Below are 21,958 nucleotides of genomic sequence, written 5' to 3' on the forward strand. Positions count from 1 at the left end.
CCCCATCCTCAAGCCAACAAGACGATGTACAACACTTTTGTACGTACAAGGCTTGATAAGGTGTCATCTTAATGCTCGAGTGGAAACTATTATTGTAGGAAAATTTCACCAAAGGCAAATGTTCATCCCAGATGCCTTGGAATTCCAGGGTATATACTCTCAGCATATCTTTAATTGTTTGTATCGTCCGTTCGCTCTGACCATCAGTCTATGGATGGTAAGCTGTACTCAAACACAAGTTGGTACCTAATTCCTCTTGTAGACTTTTCCAAAACCTTGAGGTGAAACAACTATCACGATCTGATACAATCGTTAATGGAACACCGTGAAGCCTCACAATTTCCTTCACGTAAGAATTCACAAGCTTATCCATAGACCATTTCTCATTGGCTGCTATGAAGTGCGCACTCTTAGTGAAGCGATCAACGACCACCCAAATCATGTCGTGACCGTTCTTTGTTCTGGATAGTTTAGTGACAAAATCCATAGCGATGTTTTCCCATTTAGCCATAGGTACAGGTAAAGGTTCTAAACTCCCATATGGTTTTTGATGTTGTGCCTTAACTCTAGCACATGTCACACACTCGGCCACATACTTTGCTACATTAAGCTTCATCGTCGGCCACCAGTAATAGGGTTTCAGGTCCCTGTACATTTTGGTGCTACCAAGATGAATCGAGTACATGGTTTTGTGAGCTTCTTCCATCAGAAGATATATTATTCCTCCGGACTTAGGTACCCAAATCCGATCTTGGAACACCTTCAGTCTGTGACTGTTTATACCGAACACTAATGTTTTACCCAAACGTTCCTCCTTTCGGCCATTCTTCTTTAATGCTTCTTCTTGAGCTTTCTTTATACTCTCCACAATTTTTGAGACAACTTCTATTCTCAACGCTCTTGGCCTCTTTCTATCAAGATTGACTTTTCGACTGAGAGCATCAGCGACAACATTTGCTTTACCAGGGTGATAAAGTATCTCACAACCGTAGTCCTTGAGTAACTCTAGTCAACGTCTTCACCTCATATTCAATTCTTTCTGACTAAAGAGATATTGGAGACTCTTATGATCAGTGAAAAGTTTGTACTGCGTGCCATAGAGGTAATGCCTCCAAATCTTTAAAGCAAATACTACCGCTGCCAACTCCAGATCATGAGTGGGGTAGTTCTTTTCATGCTCTTTCAGCTGTCGAGACGCATATGCTATCACCTTTTCTCTTTAGGTCAAAACACTAAGTGGTGTTGATTATGATGGCATGTGCGGAATTAGAAAAGATCTAGTGATTCATTATACAAGTCAAGAACACAAGGAGTAAATAAATCTTTGTAAGCTCTTATTAGATCTAGAAAGATTATACAAATGGGTTTGTATACAATTTCTCTCTCTAGTCTAGCACTCCAAAATGGACTCTTCTTACATAATGGGAGTCACTCACTTCCTATTTATAGGAAAGACTCAACCCATTTACACATACAAAGAGGAAAGCCTAAAACAATACATCCAAGCATGACTTTGCACCCTAACATTCTCCCCTTCAAAGTTAGGATTGGATGTCCGGCTTTAATCTCCAACGAGCTAGCGCGATTAAGACAAAACTCCCCCTCGAAGTAACACCGGTCTTCAAATCCGCAAATGAATATTCGACAAACCCGAGAAGCTTCGAATACCCATCATTTCTCCCCCTTTTTATAATCAAAAAATGATTATAAAACCCACTAAGGATGAGAAGCGCCCGAGGAATAGTCTTCACAATACTCCCCCTTGATGTGTACCAAAAATGAATCACCAAAAATCTTGCACGAAAAAACAATCATGAAAAAGCTACAAAAAATTTCCAATTTATGAAAATTTTTGACTTTTCGGGTGAAAGTTGCAAGATTTTTCAAAATCCAGGTAGAAATTGTCACTTTCTGAAACTTGCAGGGACCCGTTGCGCCAAAAACAGTCAAATATGCGAAACTCTAGCCCATTTGCGAAACCGGGCATAAAGCGTAAATTCGCACAAACTACAGGGACCAAAACTAAAAATTCTGCATTTTTTCAACTTATATTACCCATTTTTCGAAGTTGGGTATAAACTGTCAAATATGCGAAACTGCAGGTACTCGTTTTGAAAATTTCTGCATGTTCTTCAAACTTGCGAAGTTGGGCTACTTTTGTCATTTCGTGAAAAAATCAGGGGTGCAAACTGAAACTTTTTGTGTTCTTCCCCAAATCACCATATGCAGTAAAAGACTTCGCACGTTCCTTACTTCACATCTTTAACCCTTGGCACACTTCGCATCTTTATCCCACATCACAGATGCGAACATTTTTGAGTTCCATATCACATCTATATATGCGAACCCAATGCAAAACCAATCCATAAATGCAAACACAATCCAGATCTTTGACTCCAAGCTTGCGAAATCAAAAACAATTAACCAGATGCGAACACAATTGTTTTGATCTCATATGCGAACTCCATTCAAACTTTGAAAAATCAATAATAGCTTCTTGCGAGATCACAGTCGAGACCTTCTTTGGAAAATCGATATCTCTCAGATTATCTTGCGGTGACTTCGATTTTCAACAATCGATAGAATCATTCACACAAATGCGAACCCAGTCAACATCGACATCGACATCTAAACATCATCGAGTTCCCGACTTCAAATCAACAATTTGAAATTAAAATCTCGGCTTTCGTTCTCAATTCACTTCTCAAAATCATTCGACAACTCAAAACCCATTCGATTTCAAGAATCGAACAAGACCCCAAAAACATTCATTCCAGTCGAACACAATTTTTGATCAATGAACACGACTCCAAAATTTTTCGAATTCGTGTTTATCCCCAACTCATCGACTATAAAATCCAATTTCCAGTTCGCTATCAAACCCAACCAAAGTCTTCGCTTTTCATTCAATACAATCGAAAATCAAAATCCAAACCAAAATCAGATGCGAATGACACAAATTTGGCTATCAATTATCGATTGACACTAAACCTTCAATCTATTGACTCCATCACAGCGAAGGCTGTTTGACCAAATCCATCGAAGTCAAAATCAACAATCAATATTCTTCATCTGTTAGTTCTCAATCCTTGACCATCGTATTTAATTTCCATTCGAAATCATTTGAATAATGAACCAAAATCGATTTCAATTTTGACTTTAACAAAAATTTAGTTGAAACACGGTTGACATTCAATTGAAACGATTATCAACAACTTAATCATAATTGATTTTAAGTAATAGAACTAATCTAATTAAATCGATTCACAAGATTTAAATCACAAGTATGAACATCCGAACATTTGAACATTAGAATCGGATATCAATATATGAACATTTGTATGTTCGTGAGAGCAGATGACGAATAGATTCAGATTCAAACAAATTTATTAATTGTTTTTGGGCTTCAATCGGATCAACTTGTTTATGGACTCGTTTAAGAACGGTACCAGATCCATTCTTTTGGATTACAATCGAAAAATGTATTGGGCTTGAATCGATGAATAGTAACCGAATTTTACTTTTGGGCTTAATAATGGAGGATGAACAGTAACACATTTTCATTTTGAGTCATTTTGATGAACAGTGATGCTTCGAAATTAAAACAAATTTGAGAATATGATTTTGATTTTGAGTTGATCTAAAAAAAAATAATTGGATCAACAAAGGGATTGAAACAGATTAGATCCAACGAAACAAATCGATCAGAAATGAAAAACGTAAAGTACGAATCGAAATCATGTACGTTTTGGAATCCATTTGAGAATTTGAGTTACCTTTTTGACGAATCGAGATCCATTTTCAACGAACGAATCAAATTTGGAAGATCTTGGTTCTTTTGTCGGAATGAGAAAATCTCCAAATCGAATATTGTACCACCCACCATGCGAGATGTACAACTCGTTCTTCGTGTTCTTCAACGATCCAAGAACATCTTCAAAAGAACCATCAACACTTTTGGGTTTTGACTTCAAATTCAATGCAACTTTGGAGATTGTTGCTTTGGAACCCAAATTTGCTTCACGGATTTTGGCTTCACAACATATGACGATTTTTGTGAGTACACCCGCTTATTCTTCCGATTCATCTTCTTCTTCTTTTTCTTTCTCGTCTTTTTGCATCTTGAAGACTTGACTTCATGAACAAACCCACTTTCAACAACATGAACATTTTGAGTTTGAATCAAATCTTTTGGAGTTTGATACTTGTGATTTTCTTGGATCATCGGCTTCCGATAATGAATCATTCCTTCAAACGAATCACAAGAACACAAAATATCATCGGTTTGAACTCCAATCGAGCAAAAAACTTTTTTATCATGAGAATAAACTTGAACTCCTTTTTCTTGAACATCAAGAACATCACATTGAACTCCATTTTTTTGAACTTCTTTTCCTTGAACATCATGAACACGATGAACATCATCAAGAACATGTTCTTGAGCTTCACGACAATTTGCATAATATTCAAGTCTATTTCTTCCCGGTTTACAATTAGCAAGAAGAATTCCTTTTATGACTTCACCATTCCTCTTATTTCTTCGTCTTTCTTGATATGTTGTAATCAATCGATCAAACAAATCTTTGTTTTGATAAATTGAATAAGTAATGAAATCTCCTTTTCCATCCCTTTCTCCATTTGACATAAGTGCATCTTCACTTTGCAATCCAACAGTCATTTGATAAAGAATGCATTCAAAAGAAGTGTATACGTATAGAAAACTTTCATTCCGAACCAACCATTGCTCCATAATTGCTTCTTTTCTTTTGAATCAAATGTTATGAACTTGAGTTTTCTAGAGAGAGAAAGTGTAAATCAAGGAGATCTCGAGAGAGATAAAGTGAATATGAACCAAATTCTAGTGAGAGAAAGTGGTACAAACAAGTATTCTAGAGAGAGAAAGTCGAATTATGGATCAAATCATGGAAAAATTCGACTTCAAGAACACAAAAACACTCTAATCACGAAGATCCATAAGAACATGAAGAATCACCAAATCAAGATAGCCATCAAGGATCAATTCTTGATGAAATCAAGAACACCCGCTCTGATACCAATTGAAGTGGTGTTGATTATGATGGCATGTGCGTAATTAGAAAAGATCTAGTGATTCATTATACAAATCAAGAACACAAGGAGTAAATAAATCTTTGTAAGCTCTTATTAGATCTAGAAAGATTATACAAATGGGTTTGTATATAATTTCTCTCTCTAGTCTAACACTCCAAAATGGACTCTTCTTACATAATGGGAGTCACCCACTTCCTATTTATAGGAAAGACTCAACCCATTTACACATACAAAGAGGAAAGCCTAAAACAATACATCCAAGCATGACTTTGCACCCTAACAAACACAACCCAACCCAACACTAGATGCATTGCTATAGACAACGAAGTCTTCAACTCCATCGGGTAGAGAAAGAATCGGTGCTTCACATAGCTTCTTCTTTAGCAACTCGAATGCTTCTTTGTGTTTATCACTCCAAGCATAAGTAGTTCCTTTGTGGGTCAAAGTTGTTAGTGGTGTAGCAAATCGAAGAAAAGCCTTGGATAAACCTTCGGTAATATCCAGCTAATCCCAGAAAGCTTCAGATCTTTGTGGGACTTTTCGGTTGCTCCCACTTCATCACAGTTTCAATCTTTGCTGGATCAACCATTATCCCTTCTTGGTTGACCACGTGACCTAAGAATTGGACTTCTTGAATCCAAAAATCACATTTGGAGAACTTTTCATACAACTTCTCCTTCTTCAATACTTCTAACACTTCTCGTAAGTGTCTGCCATGCTCCTCTTGGCTTTTCGAGTAAATCAGAATGTCATCTATGAAAACTATCACAAATTTATCAAGGAACAGTTTACAAACCTTGTTCATTAAATCCATGAATGCTGCTGGAGCATTGGTTAGTCCAAATGACATAATCAAAAACTCGTAGTGTCTATATCGTGTTCTGAATGCAATCTTTTCGATATCCTGCTCTCTCACCTTCAACTGATGATATCCTGACCTTAGTTCGATCTTTTGAAAAATAGCTTGAACCTTGTAGTTGATCAAACAGGTCATCAATCCTTGGCAATGGATATCTAGTCTTTATTGTTGCCTTATTCAGCTCTCTGTAATCAATGCACATCCTCATACTCCCGTCCTTTTTCTTGATGAATAACACTGGAGCTCCCCAGGGTGATGAACTAGTTCTAATGAAACCTTTGTCCAATAACTCCTGAAGTTGCATCATCAGCTCCTTCATCTCTGTTGGTGCTAATCAGTACGATGCTTTTTCTATTGGCGTGGTTCCTGGATACAATTTGATACGGAATTCTACTTGTCGATCAGGTGGTAACCCAGGAAGATCTTCGGGAAATACTTCCGGATAATCACACACCACATGAATGCTCTGCATCTCCATCTTTGCATCAATCACGAATGCCAAATATGATGTACATCCTTTGACCAAAAACTTTTTGGCTTTCATCAGGAAGATGATTCCAGAATTCACTCTGCATTTGTCCCCATACACCATAAATGACTCTTTCCCTGGCAGGTTTACTTTTACTATCTTCTTCTTGCATAATATCTCGACATTATTGGCGCTAAGCCAATCCATTCCCAGCACGATGTCAAAACCGTTTAGTTCGATAGACAATAATTCCTCGTGGAACTTATTCCCATTCAAGTCAATGAAGATGTTTTTCATAAGATGGCTAACAGGTACAAACTTGCCACTAGCAACTTCGACTAATAAAGCATTATCTAGTCTACTGACAGGCAAAGCTAGTTTTATACCAAATTCATGCGAAATAAAGGAGTAGTTGGCTCCAGAATCAAATAAAATTTGGGCAGGCAATTCGTTTACAAGAAAGGTACCTGAAGCGACATCAACTTCATCCTTCGCAGCTTCTAGTGTCATTTGGAAGGCTCTCGCCTTCGGATTTGGTGGAATGTTGAGTTTTGCTGCCTCCTTCTTTTTCGGACAGTCTTTCAAAATGTTCCCCCCTTCGTTACATCCAAAGCACATCCTCTTGTTGAACGGACACTCATTGACATAATGCCCAGTTTTCCCACACTTGTAGCAAGTCACCTACTCACTACACTTCCCAAATTGCTTTTTCTTGCACTTGTCACACCATTTCACCTAGCCTCCTTTTCCTCCAAACTTCTTTGAATCGGACTTCGAAAATTTGTTTTTCTTGCTGGAACCTGAAGTTCCTTCAAACTTTCTCTTTTCGCCAACTTCAACCTTGCTGGCGGTTCTCCCCTTGATCATATCCTCAACAGACTTGACAGCCCAAATAATTGCCTTTAGAGTAGGCATCTGACGTACCGGTACCGCATACTCCCATGGGAGTCCCGTTGCATATCGGTCAACTTTTGTCAGCTCATCTGGGACGATGCGCAAAGCAAACTCCATGTTGTCTGTGAAGGCATTAGTGTATTCATCAACTGACATGTTGTCTTTCTTCAACGTCAGAAATTTGTTCTCCAACTCTAGCAGATTTTGGGCTGAGCAGAACTTGCGCTTTAATTGCACCAAGAACTCTGCCCAAGTAAGTTGTAGTGGCTTATTATGGCTTAGGGTCTTCCACAGAATGTTCCACCAACGAACAGCGCCACCTCTGAACTGATGTACTGCGAACGTGGTCTGCAACTTGCCTCTGCAACCACACGTCATGAAGGCTAGCTCCATCTCCGAGATCCAATCAATGACTCCGATCGAATCTTCCTTTCCAGTGAAGGTCGATGGTTTGCAAGTCAAAAAGTCTTTGTATTTGCATCTAAGTCCATCATTTCCTCCATCTTGGTTGGTTTGTCTATTAACTGGTGGGTTGGCTTGACCAATAATCCCACTGAAGTTACCTTCTTCTGACTGCCCTCCATTTATTTCAGGCTCTTCGATCGGTATTGAAAGTTCTTCACGACTCTGCCGAAGTAGACATCTAGTTTCTTCCATCTGACGATCCAACATTGTTTGAATCATCAATTGTACTCCAACCATTGTCATTGGCTTAGGTGTTGCTGCTACAACAGCTACTTGTTCAATCACAGGTGGTTGATTCTTGTTTTCGTTCACGTTTCCAAATCCACTTCTGGTTCTTACCATTTTTGATCTACACACTGAATAAGGTGAATTTAGATCCTCAATCACGATAGATAATTAAATCATCCTTATCACTCCGAAACGTTTACATGCTAGTTCTAATACCGTAATCATACGCTTAGAATCCTAAACACATAAGGTCTCCAAATCTGGTTGGCAACAAACCGTAGATTTGAACAAATAATATCATATATGGTAAACATATAACATTTAGCACATAAAAACATTTTAGGCATCTTTCTTAAAATAAACTAGTGCTCGTGTCTAAAATATAACAGACACTTATCTCACAATCTTAACTTAGTATTCTAAGTTTAAGTTTAGAAATCCTACAAATTCCTAGTTCGCTTAAACTAATGCTCTGATACCAACTATGACATCCCCAAATTCACGGCCAAAAAAGACCGGTTTAATTTATGTTTTTAAAATAATTTCAGAGTAATCCTTTGATTAAAAGAGTTGCGGAATTTGTTCCCAAACCGAAATATGATAAAATAAAATTTACCAAAGCATTTCTTAAAGAAATGTATTTTCATTATATAACAAAACTCGGGATGTCATGTTCCGATACTGAGGAAAAGTATAAATGGAACATTATAAACATTACAACAGTTATTTTACAACTACTGACCTATAATCCAAAATATCTTGATAAGTCATCCAACTTACGCTCTGGTGCCACTACCTGTAATACAAAGAAAAACTGAGTGGGTTAGGCTTGGGAGACTGGTGAGCATATAGGACTTTCAACCCACAATAAATAATTATATTAATTTCATCAACCAACAATAACCCAATTACCCATTCCCGTTATCCTCACTTTACGTCCCTAAAACAACTATCACAAGGGACCTAGCCTAAGGATTTTCATCGGGGAGACAACACATGCTTCGGGGGTTCCTCAACAATATATGTCAAATAAGGCAACCATGTGGGGGATGGAGTATAGCAAATGAACACACAAGTTCATTAACACCTATAGGTGGCGAGCCTGCCAGCGTTCCACTAGACTGTCTAGAAAAGTCTGTGGTCGTCATCTAAACTCCGCTAGATGACTGAATCAGCAACAACATCGAGGCCTCTCATCATTTTATCACAAGTAAACTATCCACCCATGTTTTACCAAACATTTTAGTAGATAACAATATACTTATGCATTCATATACAACTTAAAACCTATATAAAATATTCATCCAATACTCACTCCAAATACACAGATAATACATATACACATAACACGTACTCTATAGAAGATACTCCATAACTATGTGTTAGAAGAAAGGGATTATACACTCTCTCAAAACGTATACTTAATAAATTTAAACAATACTTGTATTAAAATCGTTTTTATGAAAGAGACTATGCACTCACTTGATAAGACGATTGTCGGACAACAGTACGGCTCTTCAAGTAGTAATTCTTCGATGAATCTAGGATATCTTCACACACCAGGCTTCTTGTGGGCAGAGCTTCTGCTCGAAAACTCTTTTCTTATCAGGATCTTCGGAGCGTCGGGACTTGCCTCAGGTGGTGGGATGATACTGGGGCTTCGGGGGTGCTTCAATAGGGATAGAGAGGGTATCGGGAGTGAGAGAGTAACAAAGTGGCAACCAAAATCGGCTGCCCTTCGGTTTCTATTTATAAGGCTGATTTTCTGGATTCACGTCGTGAATCTAAAAAATTCACGTCGTGAGTTTGGTCAGGCATAGGTCTTTGCGTTCGTCATCAGTCCACTTGCTCTGGAAGGCGTCCAGCACATGTTCACATTGTGAACACTGTGTTCACGTCGTGAACTCTGACACATGCCTCGAAGTTTGTGTTCCGAACTTCAGAAATTCATATCTCTCGCATACGAGCTCCGTTTTTGACGTTCTTTATATCCACGCGTAGGTGAGATTATGCTCTACAACTCTCGTTTAGACTCCGTCGGCTAATTTTGACTTTAATTTTATTATATTATTTTTAGTAGGTCGGGACAGGAAAACTCCGTTAGAAATTCATAACTTCTTCATCTGACGTCCGTTTTCGTCTGTCTTTTTACCGTTGGACTACTATTGACGAGATCTTAGATTCTCGTCTAGATTGTTTCGGCTAGAAATCACTTGATCTCATATTCAAACTTTGGGTTGCATACTGCTAAGTCGAAACTTAGAAAAATCATAACTTCCTCATACGAAGTCAGATTTAGACATTTTTTTCTATGCTCTCAGTTTAACGTATTCTATGACTTTCCTTTAGATTACTAAGGCTAAATATCGCTCTATCGTAAACTCACTATCTACGTCACGCAATTCCGTATCGGTTTTGTCGCGAAACTTTGACAAGTCATAATTTCTTCGTTATAACTCGGATTTCAGCATTCTTTATATATCCGGAACCCTTGTCACGACCACTAAAACTTCCTTCATAGATATTGGGTTTATCTAATATTTTAGTTTAACGCTTATTTTATCCTTAATTCAATTAAGTCACAATATTTAAGTATAAAACACGTAATACTCAAATAATACATTTCTATTATTTCAAAACGAGTTACAAAGGTTAACCTAGAGTATTACATAAATATTAATGTCTAACCTAGAAACACGGGCATTACATTTATCCCTACACCCCGCTCCTTGAATATTGATGAAAAGACAATTCATGAAACAGGTTATCCGTTCACATGACCTTGTATAATTTCTTTCACCCGGTCATAGCACCTGTCCACATTAAAACCCAATGATCTACCAATATCTGAAGTCTTTTGAATTTCGTTAAGAAAAGATTGATTAGCGATTGAAGCTTTGGAAAATCCCCCTTGTCCCAAAAAATTTTGAGAAACCCGGAGGATGAGATAAGGAATCCTCCGAATCAACTACACTCGAAATCCTTCCAAACCGCCCTGCACAACCCACTCGAGCAATTTTTACCCTTTGATTAGCAGTCGTATGAGAAGAGGCTAAGAAAACCGGAGCCGCAGCGAGAGATTTAGCTGCCGCAGCAGATCCATCGACATGGACAGGAACAACATGAGGGGTCTTGTATGTTTCTGTTTCATTCACGATGACTAGGTCCGTCTCGGATCGATGAACTGCTCCCGGGGCAGCTTTTGTTTTAGACATCACATATAGGAAATGGTTTTCTGCAGGAGATTGATTAGAATACGATGCTCAATCGCAATCTACATTATCCAGAGCATTCAGATAAGAATCTAACATACATCCATTCCGAAAATGGCCTTGAAAATTATTATGGTAGTCATGCTCCTAACACCCATATTTCTCATCTCTACCCTCAACTTCCTTTTTTTCCTCTCTATAGATTAAAGATGAAAACCAATGTAAAGATTATTTGAAGGACAAAAGAAAAACAAGATAAATGGGAAATAAATTTATTTAATTTGATTTTAAATAGAACGAAGAAGTTTATTATTATTATTATTATTATTATTATTGTTATTATTTTTTATGGTTCTATATTTAATGTTAGATACACAACAACGATACATTGTAACTTATATAAATCGTTAAAAACACTTATTCTATCAGTTTTAAAAAATATGTATTATATATTTTTATTATAATAAATTTATAGATTATATTATCATAAATTTATAACAAAATATATTGTTGTTTATTAGTTTTTCTAAATTATTTAATTTTTTTGAACTTCCATACATATATATTAAAATTTATTTTTATGGTTAATTAATATCATTTACTATATAACATCATATTGTAAATATTTGTTATTGTATTTAAATTAGGGAAATATGCATAAAAGTCTCTATATTTTGACTCTATTGACAATAAAGTTTTTTTTTATTTTGCATTTTAACCATTAGAACCGGCCGACTGTTACTTGCAATTGAACCATTGGAATCGACTTTTTCAGGTAATCGCTAACAACAGCAAGTTTCAATGGTTAAATTGTAAACAAAAAATATCAATGGTGACTTTTTTTGTTAATATGCCAAAATATAAGTACTTTTTTTGTTAATGCATAATAATTTTTAAAAAATTATATTTGTTTATTTTCATATATTAAAGGGATATATACATTAAAGCCTCAATATTTTTTATCGATTTGACAAAAAATTCCTAAACTTTATTTTTTTGATAGTAAAATCCTAACTACTGATAGTTTTTGACACATTTACCCTCTTTTCCAGGTTAGCAGGTAATTAGGACTTTACTTTAAAAAAAGTAAGGTTTATGATTTTTTGTCAAATCATGAATTAAGACTTAACTGTAAAAAAAATAAAAATAAAGCTTACGACTTTTTTATCAAATTGTTGAAGATATTAGGACTTTAGTGTATATATCTCTTTTTTGTTAGAAATTTCATGATATGATAGTCTTTAAGCATAAGAGTTATTGAAACCTACTCTGGTCGGTTAGATTATATTGAAATTTTTTACGTTTGCTTCTTGTTAAATATTTTTTTTAATCACAGCAAACTGACATTGAAAAAATGGAGATAATCAAGAAAGAAAAAAAAAAAAGAACTAAGGTTATGTTGGCTTTTTGCAGTCCTAAAAATGGAAAACTAGGAAACTGTAAAAAATGAAACTGCTCTTCTTACCCCTTCTTTACATTCATACCCTTTTGACTAGGTGTGTGTTGTTTATGTTTGTACAATCTGATTCCTCTTTTCAGTTCAGGATTTGGCGGCGAACCAAGAAGAAAACTTTACAAGTCTTCTTACTTTCTCTCGCTCTCTCTTTTGCATTTGTTTCCTGTGATCATGATTGTATCAGAGTAAAGATGATGATGGTAAGAAAAATAGTGGTGTTGCAACAAAAATCACAATTAAAAGTTATTCGGCTATGGAAATACATTAAACTCCCAATATTTCCAACAATTTGACAAGAAAGTCCTAAATTTTATTTTTTTGACAGCAAATTTCGAATTCACTATTTGACAAGAAAGCTTAAACTTTATTTTTGTTGACAGTAAAGTCCTAATTACCGGCTAACCGAAAAAAAAAGGGTAAACGTGTCAAAAACTGCCGGTAGTTAGGATTTTACTGTCAAAAGTAAAGTTTAGAACTTTTTTGTCAAATCGATAAAAGTATTAGGACTTTAGTGTATATATCCCTATATTAAAAATCAAACAAATTGTAATGATTGTTTTAACAAAATAGATTATAATTTAATGTTAGAGGTTGTTTGGCTAAGCTTATTTAAAAGTGTTTTTTTTTATCTTATTAACTTATAACGGTGTCAAAAACGAAGTTTTTAAAAAAAGTGTGATATACCTTATCCGATGTAAAATTAATATAAAAGTTGATAAGCCTTTTTTAGTGTTTGGCAAAATGACCAAAAAAATATTTCCTAGAGAAGTTGGATAGCTATAAGTTATCAGGAGTTTTGATAAGTTAGAGGTTTGTAACTTATCAAAAATGATTTATCTCTAGTTCTACACGACTATAAGCTGTTTTTAAAAAAACAGTCTATTCAAACACTTATTTTAAATTATACCGGTGTGAAAACGGTAATAAGTTAAAAAAACTTATTTTTTAAGCTTAGTCAAACACTCTCTTAAAATATGTAAGAGTTGACTTTAAAAATTATTATGCGACAAAAAAAAAAAAGCCTATTAAAAAAATCACCGTTGATATTTTTTCTTTACAATATAACCAACAAAACTTGTTATTGTTAGTGGTTATTTGAAAATAACCAGTTCCAACTGTTTAATGGCAAGTAATAGCATGTTCCAAATGCAAAAACAAATAAATCAACATTGACTTTATTATCAAATAGAGCCAAAATACAGAAACTTTAATGGAGATTTCTAGTAAATTAAATTAGATTAAAAATGTATAAAATCCAAATTGAAAAGAATAAAATTGACAACCAAAATTCCAGTTGACAGAGAGGTACATCTAAAAAAAAAAAAAAAAAAAAAAAAAAAAACCTAACATGTCTGAAATATTATGGACTTGTAGTGTTATCATTTGCTTTTAAACCATTATACAAAGTGTGGTAAACGCAACCTAAACTCTTGTATATAATATAATACAGAAATATAAAAAACATAAAACATAATCATCAATTATCTTATTGTTTTACCACATTCACATTCCAGATTTATATACATTCACATTTCAAGAAACCATAAACAAAGAAAATATTATACACAAGTACTTCATTAACAATCAATTGAAAAATAAAAAAAAAAATACTATAAAAACATAATCATGCAACATCAATGTCATCAACATCAAGCCAATCATTAGATTCCTTCATCTCCACCTTACCCTTATTCCCCTGCTTACCAGAACTCTCCCCGAGCTGAACCCATTCCCGCGACTCTTTCATCGACGATTCCGGACCATCTTCCTCCTCAAGATCACTAAACGACACGTCTTCATCGTTCTCAATCGGAATCGGAATCACGTTTTCCGATGTTTCTTCCTTCAACCAATCATCTTCATCGTTAGATTCAACGACATTGTGAGCTTCGGGTTTTGTGTCATTTCGTGGTTCCTCTTGGATTACAGACTTGTCTATAACTTGAACCTCTTCGGTCGGAATCGGAATCGGATGTTTTTCAGTCAATTCCGACTCCGATTCTGATTCCGATTCCGGTTGTGGACCAGATGGCAAAGAAACATCCTCTGGTTTTGGTTTTTGCTCAGAGAAAGGGAACTTGTTTCCTGACGCTTCTTCCTCATTTGTTTGTAACTTAGATCGATCCTTCATTTCACGTGTCAATGAAGCTCTGGCTTTCACAATCTGTATCGAATTTGAATGGTTGTTTCCCCAAAAGTGTTGGAATTTGAAAGAAAGAGTAGAAAATTGGAAAAAAGGGTGATTGAAAGATTAAATTTTACCTCGGGTGTTGAAAGAAGTTCAGCAGCTTGAGATTCGAGTCTTGGATGCAAAAGTACAAAATATATCTTCCAGAAGGAGTTTTCACTCATATACCCTGGACAGAGTTCGATCCTAAGAGCAGCTAATCTTGGTGCTAAGCTTTCTACAGTCAATGCGTGTTCTTGTTGTGCATCAGACAGCTCAAAATCTGGTAAATAAGAAAGCACAAGCTTAATTTAAGTTGCTTTAGATGATGGAAACAAATAGAAGTTGCCCCCATTGAGCTAAACACTTGTATTAGAGAGGAAGTTATTAACACTATGAAACATTTGCAAAACTAAATTGGGATCAAGTATAACGAAGAATTAATGATTAGCAAGGGTAAGCATGGTGCAAGAAGATTCAATTGGAAACTAGGTATTATAAAACTATCATGATGAACAAGAAAAGGTTCAATTATAAGTATATGTTTACAGTTTACCTTCATCGTCGTCTTCATCTTCAGGTAGAGGAAAATCCAACCAAGTCTCCGGATGCATCGTGATATCCCTAACAAAAGCCACAACTTCATCCGTAACACCAATTGCATTAGCATCCCTAGACAACTGGTAATCGTCACCGTCCGGTGACAGCTGAAGAAAATTCGTAGCCATTTTTGTGATCTCCGATACATCTATATTAGTAGAAAGCTTAGAAATTCCACTGCGAAACCTCCCTCCGATCTCGGCAAAGTCTCTGCGTATTCCGGAAATCCCCTCCGGGGAAGCATCTTCAGGATCAGATGGATCTGATTGTTCATTAGAGTATTCAGCAGGAGGCGGAGGAGGAGCAAGAAAAGAGGCGACGCCCCATAATTGACGAGTTAGGGTTTTTGTGATCTCTGATAAGTCTTCTTTGACTCCTCGTCCTGGAGTTAAAGGAGAATCATCGTCTTCGCTTTGTTGATCTGTCGATAGATCTTTCTCTGTGTTGTTGTTGTTGTTGTTATTGTTCATACGGTGTTGTTCGGAGTCCTCATCGTCATCGGCGTTAAATTGTAGGGTGTTTGCGATAGATCGAGCCCACCATGACATTGTGAAATCGGAACTTTTAGGAGATTCAGATCGCCGGCGGCCGTGGTGATTCGTGTATAGTTCAATCGGAAAAGGGATAGGGTAAGCAACGTTGTGTATTACTTGTACACAAAGCAGCTTGATCAGAAAACGACGTCGTTATCGGTACGGAGTGTGGGAGTCGGTGTTGTTAATTTAACCATATACAATGTCTCTCAATGGCCAAAATGGAGGTGGAAACAATTTGGCTTCATGTGGATGTGGGTTTCTATTTAATATTTAAGTTATATATCAATCTTGTGAAAAATCCAATTTAATGCTATATACCATATAGTAACATATTTGGATTTTAATCAATTGAGAATTAACTCTTGATTACCAAAAAAAGTAACATATTTGGATTTTAATCAATTGAGAATTAACTCTTGATTACCAAAAAAAAAAAAAAACATGTATTTTGTTGATGGATGTAGATTGTATTATCAAAATCGTTGAATTGTCATTCGATTTTATTTTGAAAATTAAAGTTCGAGTTGTATATATCTTAATTTTGGACGGAATATGAAATCCAAAACATACTTTTATTATCATATACATTAATTTGCGTATGAACTTATAAACAATATATAGTATTGAGTTGTCGGCTTTGATGGTTTAGTTGCGGCTTCAATGCTGAGATTTCTGGAGCCGTCTTCGATTTTGAGTCACCGCTATCATCCTCCAATATGATACTTACTTATGTCGGCGTTCTTATCTTCAACACACGTGATACCGTCGATGTTCAGTTTCGTGTGTTCCTCTAAGCCCCTCTCAAACATCGAATCTTCGTCGCTTTTAGAGAACATCAAGATGACAACATTGATTTGGAACTTATTTTGGTTTTGTTCATAGATGTTGAGTTTCATACGTTCACCTAAACCCCTATCAAACCTCGAATGGTCATCGCTTTTATAGGACATGAAGATGACAACAATATTTTGTAAGTGATTTGGGTTTTGTACGTTCATTTCAAGCTTCCTAAGGGAATGATTATATGAACTAGGGTTTACATTTGTGCTCACTCTTGCTTTCTCCCCGACCACCATCGAACCAACAATACACCACCACTCTGTCTTTGTCATGGCACCATATCGGCAGTAACTATTGTAACGACCTTAAAATTTAGAATTTTATGTTTTATGGAGTAATTTGTAGTAAGATGTTAATGATGGAGATAAGTTTCCATAGCCATAACAAGCCCAATAATATTACTATAAATAAAATTGTCCTTTTGGGTTACACGTAAAAAAAAAATAAAGCATAACTGAAAAGATAGTTATCTAAGGGACTTGTCTTGCTAATTAATTAATAGTTTAATTAATTAATTAAAAATAATTGAATACAAAACATTTCATAATGATTTAAATTCCATAGATAATTATTATTATTATATTTGGTATGTATCTTTAGGGTTTCAAATCACCTCCTTATATAAAGAGGGCTCCAAATCCGGTTTCGACACTTGTGAAAAATACCTTTCAACTATCAAAGTTTGGTACTCTTAAAACCCTAAAGAATCCTAAAGTGCAATTCCCACGACATGGCACCTTGATCACCACGTCGTGGCCGGTTGTAGAATCGAGTTTTCGATTCAGTTTGGAGCTCATAGTTCGAGGATTGCTTAGATATTCTTCTACTTTGTTTCTTGGGTTCCATTTTAGAAGAGGAACTCTCTGTTGGGTTCTTTAGTTTATTCAATTGGCTCGTTAAAGGAAGAAACCTACTAAGAAAGCAAAGGTACGGTTCTATTCTAATATATCCAATAAGTTGCATGGATTGTTAAGGTAGATTTATTGCTTTCAGTCTATTAGATTAGAATTGTTATTTCTACTGCCATGTTTTTGGTCTTTGAGTATGAAAGATCCCTTCTCTAAAACCTTTTACCATATTACTCAAAACATGCTACATGCATATTCATCAATATAATTTACGTAGATGAGCTGATTACAAAAGACTGGATACAAACTGACTATTAAGATTTTTACAAAGTTTTATATATTACATAACTTCCTAGGAGCTTATAAGTCATATACATATATAAGCACTAAGTACAAAAGTAATAATATTAACTATTCTAAATCCTCCAATAGTATATGACTATACTGGATGCTTATCACCTGCAATAGTTAAACACTGAAAGGGATAAGCGGGTGACGCTTAGTGATCAACAGTAGTTACAATAATATGCTATACCATATATATATATATATATATATATATATATATATATATATATATATATATATATATATATATATATATATATATATAACAATATGACAGAAGCAAAGAGGAAAAAAGGACAACAAAGGCATATGTGTATCATACGACATGCTTTCCATATCAACCAATGATTTGATTCAAATATTTACGATCGATGAGACACAATGATTTCAACATGACATACATCATAAAGCTTCATCCCAAGTGGCACAGAAAATAAACAATTTTTGATTATCATTTTTCTAGAATATACAGGCTTTCAGCCCTACATAGCTCGATGCCAATACCAAAAGTGATACGAGTCATGCTCTACATGGCCAAAGGCACAAAGCCAATACCAGAAGTTATACGAGACATGCTCTACATGGCCAAAGGCATACGGATCCAATATCAGGAGAGATACGAGACATGCTCTACATGGCCAAAGGCTCAAAGCCAATACCAGAAGTTATACAAGACGTGCTCTACATGATGAATGATATAAAACAAATACCAAAATAACACGGGAAAGCACATTGCACATATAACACATAACATATAATTGTATCTATATTGAACTCACCGTGAAATAACCGAATGATAAAATGGTAATTTAGGGAGCACTTCATTTTCTAAAAATGACTTTCTTTGATGAAACCGATAATTTAGTTGAAAATCGGGCTTTACACAAGTAGAGTTTCGACTGAAAATATTATTTTCTCGGGGTCTTCGGTGCTTCGGGGCTTGCTTTGAGTGTTTGGGATGTTCCCTAGGCTTCAGGGGATGTTAGGATAGCATAGTAAAGAGTATATGGTGTAATAGTGTGAAATTTGTAAACAAAATCCGGAAGAGTTCGGTTTATATTAATAGTGGTCGAAGCCTCGGAGTACGTTGGGCATACGAGGCGTGGTGCCTGCTCGGTTCCTGGGTCTCGGACGTCTCAACATGCGAGATATGTGTCTACATGTGAAGTAAGGGTCGACGTGGCTGACTCTGGATTGTTTACTTACGAAGTACACTGGGCATAACGAAATAATTTTATACTGTCACTAACATTAGTTTTACTTATTTAAATGTCATAACTTCTTCATTATAACTCTGATTTCGGTGAGGTTTTCGCCTAAACGTTTCTAACGAAATAATTTTATACTGTCACTAACATTAGTTTTACTTATTTAAATGTTATATTTTTGTTAATTTCGATAGTGGAATTTTTTATCGGAATCTCATAAGACTTCCCATCACTTCCAATACTTTCCAAGTGATTCTAAACATAGTTTTACTTCAAATCTCATAAAACTATCTTGTTAAACGTTCAAAATCATATAATATTTAATAATATTCACTTTTAAGCTATCAAGCTTAGAAAACACGATAATCATACAAGGTTATTAATGTGTATGTTACAAATACCTCCTCTTTCTGAGGATTTCGTCCCCGAAATTACAACGATTTAAACAAATGGGGATATTTCGTTCTTATCTCATTCTTATTTTCCCAAGTATAATTTGGGCCTCGATGGTGTTTCCACTTGACAAGCACCAACTCCACTTCTTTATTACGTAGATCAACCGTTCTTTCGTTTATGATATTTTGAGGCTCTTCTTCATATCTTAACTTATTATCTAGTTTCACCTTAGATAATGGAACCGTTTCATCATATATGCTCAAACATTTACGCAGATAACTCACATGAAATACGTCATGAATACGTGCTAAATGTTCGGGCAATTCTAAATGATATGCTTGCTTACCAATTCTCTGGATGATTTTGAAAGGTCCAACAAATCTAGGACTCAATTTACCTTTCTTCCCAAATTGCATAATGCCTTTCCATGGGGATACTTTCAGCATTACGAAATCACCCACCTGGAATTCTAAGGGTCGTCTCCTCTTTTCTGTATAGGACTTCTGTCGATATTGAGCCGCTTTCATTCTTTCTCGTACAATTTGAATCTTGTCGGTGGTGTCTTGAATCATTTCAGGGTCTCCAAGGATTTTCTGTCCTACATCATGCCAACATAATGGAGTACGGCATTTTCGACCATATAATGCTTCATATGGTGGCATTTTGATTGAAGTGTGGTAACTTTTATTATATGAAAAATCGACAAGAGGTAAGCACTTGTCCCAGTTACCACCAAATTCCAAGACACATGCACGAAGTATATCTTCTACTTTTGGATTGTTCTCTCCGTCTGACCATCTGTCTGGGGATGATAAGCTGTGCAGAGAGCAATCCGAGATCCTAAATCACGTTGCATACTCGCCCAAAAATGAGAAGTGAAGGGAGTATCATGATCGGAAAGAATTTTTAATGGCACACCATGTCTCGCAACAATTTCATCCAAGTATACTTGTGCGTATTTCTCCATTGGAGCTGTTTCACGCATGGCAAGAAAATGAGCATTCTTAGTCAGCCGGTCGACAATTACCCAAATGCTATCATTCTTTCTTGTAGTCTTTGATAATTTGGTAATAGAATCCATGGACAACTCTTCCTATTTCCACACGGGGACACTAATACTTCTTGGAATTTCGTAAGGCTTTTGGTGCTCTGTTTTTACTTGTAAGCATATTAAACATTCCTGAACGTATAACACATAACATATAATTGTACCTATATTGAACTCACTGTGAAATAACCGAATGATAAAATGGTAATTTAGGTAGCACTTTGTTTTCTAAAAATGACTTTCTTTGATGAAACCGATAATTTAGTTGAAAATCGGGCTTTACACAAGTAGAGTTTCGACTGAAAATATTATTTTCTCGGGGTCTTTGGTGCTTCGAGGCTTGATTTGAGTGTTTGGGATGTTCCCTAGGCTTTGGTTGATGTTAGGATAGCTTATTAAAGAGTATAGGGTGTAATAGTGTGAAATTTGTAAACAAAATCCGGAAGAGTTCGCTTTCTATTAATAGTGGTCGAAGCCTCGGAGTACGCTGGGCGTACGAGGAGTGACGCCTGCTCGGTTCCTGGGTCTCGGACGTGTCAATATGTGAGATACGTGTCTGCATGCGAAGGAAGGGTTGACCTGGCTGACTCCGGATCGATTGCGTGCGAAGTATGCTGGGCGTAATCTCGTACGCAGAGTGTAGACTTCCGACCAGTCTCGAAGTTTGTTCCCATAACTTCAAAAGTCCATATCTTTCTCATACGAGCTCCGTTTTTGACGTTCTTTATATCCATGCGTAGGTGAGATTATACTCTACAACTTTCGTTTAGACTCCGTTGGCTAATTTTGACTTTATTTTTAAAGTTATATTTTTAACAGGTCGGGAGAGGAAAAGTCCGTTAAAACTTCATAACTTCTTCATCCGATGTTCGTTTTCGTCTGTCTTTTTACCGTTGAACTACTATTGATGAGACCTTAGATTCTTGTTTAGGTTGTGTAGGCTAAAAATTGCTTGATCTATAATTCGAATTTCGAGCTGTACACTGCTATGCCGAATCTTAGAAAAATCATAACTCCTCATACGAAGTCAGATTTGGATGTTCTTTTTACGGAAGTTCTCGGTTTAACGAATACTACGACTTTCATTTAGATCATTAAAGCTAAAAAGTAGTTTATCATAAAATCACTTCTTACATCATACGGTGTCGTGCCTGTTCTGTCGCGAAACTTTAATAAGTCATAACTTCTTCGTTATAACACTGATTTCGGTGTGGTTTTCACCTAAACGTTTCTAACGAAATAATTTTATACTTTCACTAACATTAGTTTTACTTATTTAAATGTTGTATTTTTTTAATTTCGATATTTGTATTT

The 21,958-nt window shown here is 35.8% G+C and overlaps 1 protein-coding gene across 1 annotated transcript; it reads right to left on the reverse strand.

Moving 5' to 3' along the window:
- Nucleotides 1–14,108: 14,108 nt before the first annotated feature.
- Nucleotides 14,109–16,203, reverse strand: LOC111881964 (uncharacterized). Its single transcript, XM_023878342.3, has 3 exons — nucleotides 15,377–16,203; nucleotides 14,916–15,103; nucleotides 14,109–14,817 (listed from the first exon to the last, which is right to left on the reverse strand). Exons 1-3 carry the CDS (start codon nucleotides 15,966–15,968, stop codon nucleotides 14,278–14,280), a joined length of 1,320 nt encoding a protein of 439 aa, XP_023734110.1. The 5' UTR covers nucleotides 15,969–16,203; the 3' UTR covers nucleotides 14,109–14,277.
- Between the last annotated feature and the right edge of the window lie 5,755 nt (nucleotides 16,204–21,958).

The sequence above is a fragment of the Lactuca sativa genome, chromosome 4 (assembly GCF_002870075.4).
Source record: "Lactuca sativa cultivar Salinas chromosome 4, Lsat_Salinas_v11, whole genome shotgun sequence".
In the NCBI taxonomy this organism is placed as follows: domain Eukaryota; kingdom Viridiplantae; phylum Streptophyta; class Magnoliopsida; order Asterales; family Asteraceae; genus Lactuca; species Lactuca sativa.